This window comes from Trichosurus vulpecula, chromosome 7 (assembly GCF_011100635.1).
Source record: "Trichosurus vulpecula isolate mTriVul1 chromosome 7, mTriVul1.pri, whole genome shotgun sequence".
NCBI classification, from domain to species: Eukaryota; Metazoa; Chordata; class Mammalia; order Diprotodontia; family Phalangeridae; genus Trichosurus; species Trichosurus vulpecula.
This window is the reverse complement of record NC_050579.1, coordinates 183,296,255-183,308,663: the sequence shown is the minus strand read 5'-3', so window position 1 is coordinate 183,308,663 and position 12,409 is coordinate 183,296,255. Positions and strand designations below refer to the sequence as shown.

The 12,409-nt window shown below is 39.1% G+C and overlaps 1 protein-coding gene across 1 annotated transcript in view; it reads right to left on the bottom strand.

Moving 5' to 3' along the window:
- Nucleotides 1–12,409, bottom strand: part of MDN1 (midasin AAA ATPase 1) — a 190,499-nt gene that overhangs the window by 135,094 nt on the left and 42,996 nt on the right. The window contains exons 11-15 of the mRNA XM_036767059.1: nucleotides 11,578–11,659; nucleotides 5,585–5,680; nucleotides 3,672–3,784; nucleotides 1,072–1,220; nucleotides 930–990 (exon numbers count right to left, since the gene is read on the bottom strand). Coding sequence (XP_036622954.1) covers nucleotides 930–990; nucleotides 1,072–1,220; nucleotides 3,672–3,784; nucleotides 5,585–5,680; nucleotides 11,578–11,659 — 501 coding nt within the window. The remainder of the gene's footprint in view (nucleotides 1–929; nucleotides 991–1,071; nucleotides 1,221–3,671; nucleotides 3,785–5,584; nucleotides 5,681–11,577; nucleotides 11,660–12,409) is intronic.

Sequence of the window (12,409 nt, the reverse complement as noted above, 5' to 3'; positions counted from 1 at the left end):
AAAGATAAAGAAAGGAAAAGCCCCGCCCCCACCAAGAATGATTTTAAAAGGGGGGGGGGGGAATTCATTTAAAAATAAGGTAGTCCTTTAAAAGTTTTTCTCTAAGTAATTGTCCAATGTTAATGGAATAAATCACAATATATTTCTTTATTTTCTCTTTTCTGAGGGGGGAAGGCAATTGGGGTTAAGTGACTTGCCCAAAGTCACACAGCTAGTTGAGTGTCAAGTGTCTAAGGCTGAATTTGAACTGAGGTCCTCCTGACTCCAGGGCTGGTGCTCTATTCACTGTGCCACCTAGCTGCCTCAAATATTTAATTTTAAAAACCTACAGAGCTTACCCATCGAGTATATACTCAAAACAGAAAAAAAATTCTATTCATGATCCAGGCTGCTCTGCCGGCCAAAAAAATTAATATAGAAGGTAGGAATGTAGTGTTTTTATAGAACAGTAAAAATTAGACTACAGCTTATAAGGTCCTTAAGAACCTCATAAGAAATACTAAATATCAAAACCAAAGCAAATCCTAGGGCAGGCAGCAATAAACCTACTTCTTGTCTACACTTCATTGTCCCTATCCCTCTATTCCTTCCTGCCTGTAATGATTATTTGTCCATATATGTTTTGATTTATATGGAATAAAAGGTTGTTTAGTTTCCATTTCACACAGTGTAATCTTTGAATAGAGGCTATGATTACTTCTTAATATGCAAATCAAGGTCCTGTCCCAAACTAATAGGCCTCATACATACGAATTTAATGCTGTTTCAGGGTGGGATGGTGTGGGTTTGAGAATATTACTTTCAAGTTTTGCTTAGTGCTTCTTAATGAAAGGGAAACAACACTTAAAATGTTAAATCTGCATTCTATCTCATATGAAGCAACAGAACAAAAGGTAACAATTTCAAAAATGTCTAGAAAAACCACTAACCCGCCAAGCAGATCTGCTGTGTCACTCTGTTGGTTCATGTTAACAACCCTCAAACGATGACCTTGAAAAAACACACAAAAAGTGGATATCACCGAAAAATACATCCCACAAGCACTGAAATCTTTTTAGGCTTGCTCATTACCTGTAATATGAGCCAAGTACTGGACAGCAGAGGTCTTGCCAGTGCCTGTCTCACCCACCAGCAAGACTGACTCCCCTTTGCTGACACACACCGCAAGCTGTTCCATCAGTATAGAAGCTGGACGAGTAGCAGCAAAAGTGAGCTTTTCCCTGATGAGAAAAAGTGGACAGCAATGGTGAAAAACAGAGGCTAGCTTAGAGGACCTGGATTTTGTCTAGACTGGGCAACTTGTGAAGAAGAGCTCCATCTTCTTGCCAAGAGAAAGTGTATCAAGAGCTGTTATTAAGCTTATGGTCACTATATGGCTTCCAATGCTGGCTCTGCCACTGACTTGCTGATGGATACTGGGAAAATCCCTCAACCTCTGAGCCTTTTACAAGCTACTTTTACAAAAGAAGAATACTTACTCCAACCATATCTCACGCCATGACTACAGGATCATCATAGATTTATAGCTGGAAGGGACCTTAAAGGTCACCATCTAGTCTAACCTATTACAGATGAGGAAAACCGAGGCCCAAGAAGTTAAGTGACTTGCCCAAGTCTACTGAGCTAATAAATTGGAGAGCTGGGATTGGAAACCCATCTATTGACCTCAAATTCAGCATTTTCCCCAAAGCAACACAATGATCTGTGAAGACCCAATGCACATTAGGTAAACTGAAAGATGCTTTTACGTTACCGTGGGAGACACCCTTGAATTCTTTAACCAGAAACTCAATTTGAACATCTCTATTTAAATTCACAGTCTGATTTGTAGTTAAAATACATTTAGATTCACAAGCTAGTACACCGATGACCTAAGGGTCTTGGCTGTTCTGTCTTGATCATCTACCAGCTGTTCTATTGCTTTGGAAGGCCTCAGCTACTTTTCCTTGTCCTACCAGGAGTGGGGAACCTTCGACCTCAAGGCCACATGTGGCCCTCTAGGTCCTCAAGTGTGGTCCTTTGACTGAATCCAAACTTCACAGAACAAATCACCTTAATAAAAGGATTTGTTCTATAAAATTTGGACTCAGTCAAAAGACCACTCCCAAGAACCCAGAAGGCCACATGTGGCCTCAAGGCAACAGGTTTCCTACCCCTGTGACCTAGACTTTTCATTCTACCTAAGCCTTTGCTCTTTTCGGAGGTTTGTTCTAACAGACAGAAACCTAGAATATTAGTTTCTGATGCCTGCCATTTTTACACTCTTTTGGTCGAATCTAAGCCAAAAAAAAAGTAGAAGAGTCATTTTCACACAAATGCAGAACTTCTGCTAAGGGGACAAGAAATGAAGAGAAAACTACCCCAATTTTCTGCTTGACATCAAAAGTATTTTCAACCCATGCTAACAAGGCAACAGACTTTTTTTTTTTTGCAGGGGGGAAGGCAGGGCAATTGGGGTTAAGTGACTTGCCCAAGGTCACACAGCTAGTAAGTGTGTCAAGTGTCTGAGGCCAGATTTGAACCCCAGTACGCCTGACTCTAGGGCCGGTGCTCTACTCACTGAACCACCTAGCGGCCCCAAGGCAACAGACTTTTATCAATAACTGGTAATGAACCTGCTCCAATGATTGCTTTCCTGAATTTGTTTCACCTAAACCACAAACTACAGGCAAAATAAAAAAAAACATTCTGAAGTACAGTATGAACTATTACAAAAGCACATTATGACTGACCAAGGATATTTATCTGTTACTAATTTTTTTTTGGTCCAGACCTGTGATTTCATTAGTATGGAGAACTCCTTGATGTTTGTTCCACTAATGCAGAACAGCAATTCCTTTGCCTTTCCCGTTTACTATACTGTACACTACTTTACTACTCTGTTACCCATCCTGTGAACCACATAACCACCCCTCCCCAATGAAGTAGATGGTGCCAGCTATTTTCATCCAAATTTTATAGATAAAGAAAGCACAGAAAGGTAAGGTACTTTGTCTTGTGGTGACAAAGGGCAGGGCTGGGACTGCAGAAAAAGTCTTCTGGTTGCAGGCCTCCTATGACATTCCCACCAGCCCCTACTGCTCTCCTGTAAGAGACAGGCAACCATAGCGGAGTGGAAAAAACACTGGACCAGAAAGCAAAGACACGGATCCCAGCAAAATGGGGCTTATGATGCTAACAGGCCCTCCATCCCTCAAGACTGGACTGAGCTACATGTCACCTGTCTCCTAGAATCCCTAAAAAGCAAACTCCAAGATGAGCCCCAAGTACCTCTCTCCACAAGCTCTATCCTGATCCTTTTACCTGCTCGCCCTTCCCGAAAAATTACCTTATGTTTACTCTGTACATATCTGTATTTATTCATAATTTAGAAACGTTTTTCACCTTTCATTTTAGTCTTGGTTCCCCTAATATCTTGCATGGTACCTGGCAGGTATAAGGTCCTTAAAAAATACTTAATGACTGACTACCAATAGCACCAACGATCTTACGCAATAGCTGTGAGAATAAAATGAGAACATGTAAAACACACGGTAAACCAGAGACTTAGAGAGGTCAGCTCTTACAATTAATGAAGATGTAAGTAGGGGGCCTTGTACAAAACCAAGACAACAGATGGTTAAAACCTCCACTCCAAAGCCGACACTTTTACATACGGGAGCCGACTTTACCTCTGGACCTGGACAGCCGGACTCTGTATCCGCAGCAGCCGAGCTCTGCCCACCTCCACTTCTAATTCATTTACCCGGATCTCTGGCTTGTAAAGTTGACAGAAGTACTCAGCCTATGGGGAAAATGGATTGTGCTTCAGATAAAACTTCCCTTACATTTCCACAGTCACTATGCTGTGGATATCTAGGCTATTACCACGAGAGTGACTCTCTCAAGCAGTGTTGTGGTAAGTGGAGATCCTCTTGCTTTGAAAAATCTAATGACTTTTTCTGAGGCCTAATCCTTCTTGAATTCTAGTACAGTATCTGGCACTGCTAACTACCTTCCTCTAACTCTTTCCTCTCTAGGTTTTTGTGAGTGTGCTGTCTCTTAATTGTTGTCCTACCTTTATGACCCCTCCTATTCAGTCTCCTTTGCTAGATCTTTATCCATACTTGAGTGTCCCTCCAAGTTGTGTCCTAGGCCTTCTTCTGTCTTCTTCTCATTCTATCTCACTTGTTCCCATAGGTTAAATTATCGAGTCTATGCAGATTAATTCTGGAATCTACAAAACCAACCTAGGTCTCCTACTGAGCTCTATTCCCATATCACCAAATGCCTATTGAACTTTTCAAACTGGATGTCCTATACACAGCTCGAACACCAAATATCCAAAACAGAATTCTATCTTTCCCCTGTCCTGCCCGCAGTCCTCCTCCCAAAAATACCCTTCCTTCTGAACTCTGCTATTACAATAAAGGATATCACCCCTCCTAGTCACTGAGGTTTGCAATCTCAGTATCATCCTTGACTTCTCACTCATGCTCACCCTGTACATACAATTAATCAGCCCAACCATTTAATTTCTTTCCCCATAAAGTCTATTACACGTGTCTCCTGTCCCCACTCACACAGGCACCACCTAAGTCCAGAGCCACATTTTCAACTGCCTAGACAATCCTCTCTCCAATTCATCCTTCCCATAGCTTCCAAAATGATTTTCCTAAAGCACAGGTCTCTGGGCACATCACTTGTCTACTCAGTGAAATCCAGTGCCCCACCCCAACCCCGCATTGCCTCTAGGATCAAATAAAATTTGATCTTTGTCTCATCCTTTTTAAAGTACTGTGAAATAGGATTTGTTTGTTTTATAATTTGCAAAATCATTAGTACCACAGTACATGTATATAATTTATAAACAGTCAAATATGGGCATATGGAAAGGTAGGGTAGGCTCAAAAATTTTATGCTAATAGAATGCAGGATGAAAAGGGTTTAGAGACTACTGTTCTAAACTAGACCTTTTTCATAACTGGAGATTTCAAGATGATCTTTGAAAAACATTTTTCATGTGTCTCTGTCCAAAACAACCTGCAAAACTACTGATCTCTGCCCCAAAACCTCAATGGAAAACAGCATCAAAAGGGGACAAGCAACTTTCTTGAACCAGGTCCACAACTTCTGGCCAAATGACCCTCATGACATAATACCAGAGAAGTCAGGATTTCAACCTCTAGGTGGCTCAGGGGGTGGAGTTGGTGCTTTTTTCTTTGGATGTTCTTATAATCATTATCCACCACTTTCATAAGCACCCAATTACACATACATAACACTGAAGATATAATAATTACCTTATTCCCTGCTCTACAGGATTATAAAACCTAACACAAACTATACTTAAGGTAAGAGTGGTTGACTAAAACACAGATTAAGAATACAAACCCAAGAGGAGACCCTAAGGCATATGCTTGGTAAGTAACAAAGTACCTTTTAAGAACATAAACAGAGGGATATATAATGACCAAACTGCCCAATATAAACATAGGACCAGGAGGCAGAGATGATGCAAGAGAGACACTTGGCAAACCAGATGTAACAGCTGCACATGAGAACTGATTTCTATAAAGATCACAATGGAAAGTTTAAGGCTCACCTTCTTCTTGGAGATATTTAACTTGCTCCCAATAACCTCTGCCATCCTCAGTCTGCTTGTTTGCTTAGATAGCATTGCTGTGAAGCAATCCAGAGCCTGTCAAAGGTAAAGGCAAATCTTTAACTCCTCAATGAATGTGAAAACAATAAAAATTAGTCCTCCACTATCACTGTTCCAAGGATGTAATTGTAACAGAGACAATCTTATCTGAGAGTAATAACTGATTCTTTTCATTATGTCATGCAATCAAAATGCACTGAACATCTAACATGAGGCATGATGCAAGGGAAACAAATGTGATAGAAGACATCTGTTCTCTAACCTCAAGAAGGTACCATTTAGTTAGTGAGACAAGATATAAGACAACAATCCAGAAGATGTCACCAAACAATATGTGACTAATTTCCAAACAAGTGGTACAGACAATAGGGGCATAGGTTCAACTAAGAAAGAGTGTTTCTGGACAAGGATGACAAAGGAAAACTTAACAAAAGAGGTAGAAAAATGAAATAGGATCTGAAGGGTGAGTTAAGTTCGGATCAGGAGGGAAGAGAGCATGGAAAATGTGTTCTAGAGGGCTGACCTGGCACAAGGAAAGGCACAAAGGATGAAATACAAATGGCACGTTAATGAAATGCTGAACAGAATGGTCTGAACGGTACAGAAATTTCACACAAAACAAATAATAGAACATAAAGGTAGAAAACAGTTTGAGACTAGCCAAAAGAAGGTCTTGAATATTAGAGTAAGGAATTTGAACATTATCTCGATGACAAAGGGATAGCACACTTCCCTCCCTCCCCAACAACAGTGACTTCTTTTTTTTTAAAAGAAAAAGTACCATACAAAAACCAATGTCTTTTACATCCTAACCTAGTAAGGGTATGTAGATTAGACTAGAAGAGAATATCAATTAGTAAGATGCTGCAGGTTATTTCATTAGTCAAAGCATGAAGTGGTCAGAGGCTAGATGCATTTGGTGACTGTGGCAATGATAAAGTGAGGAACTGATGAAAGGGATATTACTACTTGAGGAAAGAACTAATAATGGATGACCACAAAGTTTCAAGTTTAAGTACATTCATTCAATAAACATTTATTAAGCGCCTACTATATGCCAGGCAACGTGCTAAGTGCTAAATATATAAAAAGAGGCAAAAGACTGTCTGTCTCTGCCCTCAAGGAGCTTATAATCTAATAAGGAAGACAGCATACAAAGAATACAGAGCAGCTATATAGAGGATAAATAGAAAATAATTAACAGAGGGAAGGCACTGGAATCAAGAGAGATTGGGAAAGGCTTTCAGTAAGAGATAGGATTTTAATTGGGACTTAAAGGAAGCCAGGAAGGTCAGCAGTTGGAGTGGAGGAAGGAGAGCATTCCAGGCCTAGGAGACAATCAGAGATAATACCCAGAGGATAAAAATAAAGTGTCTTGTTCATCATGGTATAGCCACGAAGCCAGTGTCACTGGATTAGAGTACATGCCAGGGAGTAAGGTACAAAAAGACTGGAAAGGGAAGAGGGGCTTAGGTTATGAAGGGCTTTGAATGCCAAACAGAACATCTAAGGAATAGGAAGCCACTGAAGGAGTCATTGATTAAGATGATCAGACTTGCACCAAGTAAAAGTATTATGTGATTATGAACAAATATGAAAGAAAAGCACATTTGGGGAAGCAAAAATAATGATACCTGCTTTAGCTACATGTTTTATCTTGGGTGGAGGAGACAACAGGGTAAAGTTCCAATAACTTTGGAACTGGAAACAGTATGGCAAAATTGAAGAGAACAATAAGGCCAAACCAAGGATTTCTTCAAGATAAGAAAGATCTGCACACGTTTGGGAACGACTGAAGAGGAACCAGTTGCCAAGTTAAAAAAAAAAAAGAGTAGGTAACTGAAGTTAATGGTTGGGTGGGAGGACAGAGAGGTTCTCAGGTCAAAAAATGAGAAAATTAGGAGATGGGGTGATAGGAGAGAGGGAAGAACTGTGACTTTATTGATCTAGGGAATTCCTTCTACCAATGGAGGTCAACACTTTCTCTGAAAGTTATAGTCTTGGAGAATTACTTGAAACACTGAAACTTACTGGCACTGACACAGAGCCACTATATATCAGAGTCTGAACTTGAACCCAGGTTCTTGCTGGCTCTGAGATTAACTTTCTACACACTATATCACGCTGGCTCTCAAGAATGTAGACTGTACTGAAAAAGGCCTCAGGTAAAAAGGAACATGAGAGTCAATGAAGTGAGAGTGTAGACAAGACACATATTTTCCGGACATGGCCCAAAGTAGGAATTTGTTTTGTTTGATGATACATATTCATTAGAAGGGGTTTGGTTTTTTCCCCACCATGCATAGCCAGTAACTCTTCAATGGCGGGATGAGGTGGTAGAAAAGCAGGTAGCGAAAATAAATTTTTTTGTTAAATGAAAAAGTTTTTTTTTTTAAAAGAGAGATAACTCTTTCTGCTAGAACAATAAAAAGGGATTTACAAGCAAATCATAGGAGAGAAAGGACAAAGGAGGAGTTCCTTCTAGGGGTAGGTTCAATTTTTTTTTTTTTGTAGTCCAAATTTAATCATGTCTGAAGAAGTATCCAAGGGGTATTAGCTGGGAGAAAAACAAGAACTGCAGTCATTTCATCTTGATGGATTAACATCAATTATTTTTTAATAAAGTAAAAGTCAAGATTCCACACTTATGTTACACATTGGCTATATGACTCGTGGCAATTAACTGCTCAGTGCCTGCGGCAACTCCAGGATTACAAATTGTGTAAAAATTTTCTATCTGCAGTAGTAGAATGAATATTATTCAAAAATATTCAATTTTAATCAGGGTTTATAGTGTTGAATAAAGATGAGAACAAAAATTACTGGGGTAAGGACTCAGTATGTGACAAAAAGCTGCTGGAAAACTGGGAAGCAATACGGATGAAATCAACATCTCACACCGTATTCAATAATAAGCTCCAAGAGCATAAGTAATATGGACATAAAAGGTCATATGACAAACAGATTACGAGCATGAGAAGGTATCTTTCACAACTACAGATACGGAAGTTCTTGACCAAATAAGGGATAGAAAAGATAACAAGAGATAAAATGGACTTGATTCCATAACAAAAATAATCCAACTGGAAAAATATCTTTGCAGCAAATGTTTCTGATAAGGATCTGACTTGCAAGGGGCAACTAGGTGGCACAGCAGGTAATAACCTGAAGCTAGAGGCAGGAAGACAACTTCCTGAGCTCAAATCTGGCCTCAAGACACTTACTGTGTTACCCTGGGCAAGTCACTTAACCCTGTTTGCCTCAGTCTCATCTGTAAAATGAGCTAGAGAAGGAAATGGTAAACCACTTCAGTATCTATGCCAAGAAAACTCTAAATAGAGCCATGAAGAGTCAGACAAAACTGAAAAACGGCTGAACAACTTGCACACTTTATAGGAAATATACAAGAACCATCCCCCAAGAGGGAAATTGTGATAAGATATGAAGCCATTCTCATCTATCAACAAGCACATGAAAAAAATGCTCCATATCACTACTGAATGAATCACTATGAGACTTCATCTCCCATGCATTAGACTGGCAAAGGTGACAGAAAAGAAAATGCCAATTAGTGGAAAGCATAAAAACAGACACATTAATGAACTTTTCAAGCTGTGAACTAGCCTAGCTGTTCTGGAAAGCAATTTGGAACTGTACCCAAAAAGTCACTCACCTCTACATACCCTGTGGCCCACTGATACCACTACTAGCATCTACCCCAAAAAGACAAAACAAATAAAGAACCAATAGACCTGAACAATTTTTATGTCAGCTCTTTCTGCCATAGGAAAGAACAGGAAACAAAATGAGTGCACATGGGTGACTAAACAAATTACAGTAAATGACTATGATGAACTATTACTGCAACCTAAGAAACAATAAATCAATACCTGTAATAGAATCTTATCTTCGATCTACCTTGTACATATCTTGTATAAGCCTACTTCTGCACATTATATCACCCTACTAGAATTTTAAGCTTCTAGAGGGGTAGTGACTGTTTTCACTTTTTCTCTGTATTTTCAGCACTTAGCAAATACCTAGAATGTTAAGGGCTTAATAAATTAGTGTTGAATGATGGACAGCAGCTACCTCACAGAGTTGCTATGAGACACAAGGAGATGATCCATACAAAATGCTTTGTAAACCTTAAAAGTGATATATAAATGTCACCTGTCATAACTATTATAAAGCATATTATTAATTTTTTAGCTTTCTTTTCATCAACTTTATTTCACTTGTTTTAATGTCTCTTTATAGGTTTATTGCAAAATAAACCTATTTTGTTTTTCTTAATGGTTATTAAACTTCTAATACATTTTTAACAGGAGTGGTCCCTTTTTAAAATGCTACATTTTTATTCCCCAATCTCTCTAAGATAACATTAGTTTGTGTGGAAATTAAGTCCCTTGACTAGCTTTAAAAGTAAAAGGATTTGCATTTCTCTAATCAGCAGCGATCCAGAGCATTTTTCCATATGCCTGTAGATAGCTTTAATTTCTTCCTCTGAAAACTGCCTGTTCATATCCTTTGACCATTTCTCAATTGGGGAATGGCTTGTATTCCTATATATTTGGCTCAGCTCCCTGTATATTTTAGAGATGAGGCCTTTATCAGAGATACTAGTTGCAAAGATTTTCTCCCAATTTTCTGCTTCCCTCCTAATTCTTGTTGCATTGGCTTTTTTTGTACAAAAACATTTCAATTTGACATAATCAAAATTATCCATTTTGCATTTTGTAATGCTCTCTATCTCTTGTTGGGTCATGAATTCTTTACTTTTCCATAAATCTGATAAGTAAACTATTCCTTGCTTTCCCAAATTACTTAGAGTATAACTCTTAGATACCACATCTCTCCTGTCAGATTGGCTAAAATAACAAATCAGGAGAATGATAAATGCTGGAAAGGATGTGGGGAAATTGGAACATTGTTGCATTGCTGGTGGAGTTGTGAGCTGATCCAGCCATTTTGGAGGGCGGTTTGGAACTACGCCCAAAGGGCTATAGAAATGTTCATACCCTTTGACCCAGCAATTCCACTTCTAGGGTTGTATCCCAAAGAGATCACGCAAGCGGGAAAAGGACCCATATGTACAAGAATATTTATAGCGGCTCTCTTTGTGGTAGCCAAGAATTGGAAATCAAAGGGATGCCCATCAATTGGGGAATGGCTGAACAAACTGTGGTACATGAAGGTAATGGAATACTATTGTGCCATAAGAAATGGGGATGATGCAGACTTCATAACAACCTGGAAAAACCTACACGACATAATGCTGAGTGAGCGGAGCAGAGCCAGGAGAACGTTGCGCACAGCCACAGATATATGGATTCCGTGAGGACCAACCTTGACAAACTGTGCTTTTCTCAGCAACCTAAGGGGCAAGGACAACTCCAGGGGACTCACAATGGAGAATGCTATCTTCATCGAGACAAAGAACTGCGAAGTTTGAATACAGACTGAGGCACACTACATGCTCGCCTTTTCTGCTTCTCTTTTGTTTTTGTTTTTGGGGTTTTTTTTTTGTTGTTTTTTTTTTTTGGTTCTGTTTCTTCTTTCTCATGATTCATTCCATTGGTCAAAATTCTTCTCCACGACTTGACTAGTGCATAAATTAATTCAATGTGAAGTTATACATGACAGTTATATGAGACTTCATGCCGTCTTGGGGAGGGAGGGGGGAGGGAGGGGAGAAAAACTGGAACTCAAAACTATGTAGAACCGTGCGTGGTAAACTAAAAATAAATAAAGAAATTTATTTTAAAAAAAAAAAAAGTAAAAGGAGACGCCATGTGCACAAAAGAACAAGCTTGACAGCAGATGAGAAGAGGCAAGGGGGGATAAAGCTTTAGACAGATGCATGAAAGAAAAGAGACAGATGGAAATTATGTAGCACAAAGGAAACAAGACTTCAGAGGATTACAGCTTACCTCCTGAAAAATGTTGAGTGATGTAGATGAAGAAGAACTGTCAAAGCTGTAGGAAATCCTGTTACACCAATTCAGTAAATCCCTAGGAGGAGAAATAGAGAAAGTAAGCAGTGATGATGAGAATAAAACAGAGGGGGTGGAAAGGCTTTCTGTTTGCCTATTTATTCAACTCAGCCTGCACAAGCCATTAAAACAGAAACTTTGAAAAGTATCTAACATGCTCAATGTATGATTAAAAAAAAAAAAAGCCCAGCAAGCAGAAAGAACAGGAAGCTGTCTTGAAACCTTCTCAAGGCCTTAAGTATATAACTTAGCAGGAATCAGGAAGCTGATAGAAAGACCTTGGAAGAGAAAGAAGAAAAAGAAAGTTCATAAGCCCAACCAGGGAGCAAGGTCCTATTCAGTTTTCCCTTCAGTAGACAAGGAAACGAGATATGGTGCTACTATACCTTCAGATACATTCCCAGCATCTAAAAGCAGGGTCATCTATCAGCTCATGATTATGCCAGATAATCAGGAACTGTTCCATCTATGTTCCTAAAACCCAGTCCTCAACTAAAGGGAGGGAGAAGGAGGGAATCATTAATGATCCTTTCCTCTCAAATGGATAAGCAGTGTTGTGTAATTTAAATGCTGGACCTATGAAATAATACTAGTAACTGCAAAATAGCTTCCCCATGCTGCCTAAAATCCTAGTCATTTGCTTCATCAGGTTAGTAAAGGATGAGCGAATGTCATCCATTGAAAATTTATCATGTATAAATTTAATAACCTTGTTCTTCTAATACTTAGTATTAAAGGGATGAGAATTTGAGTTCTGTGTTTTTAGAAG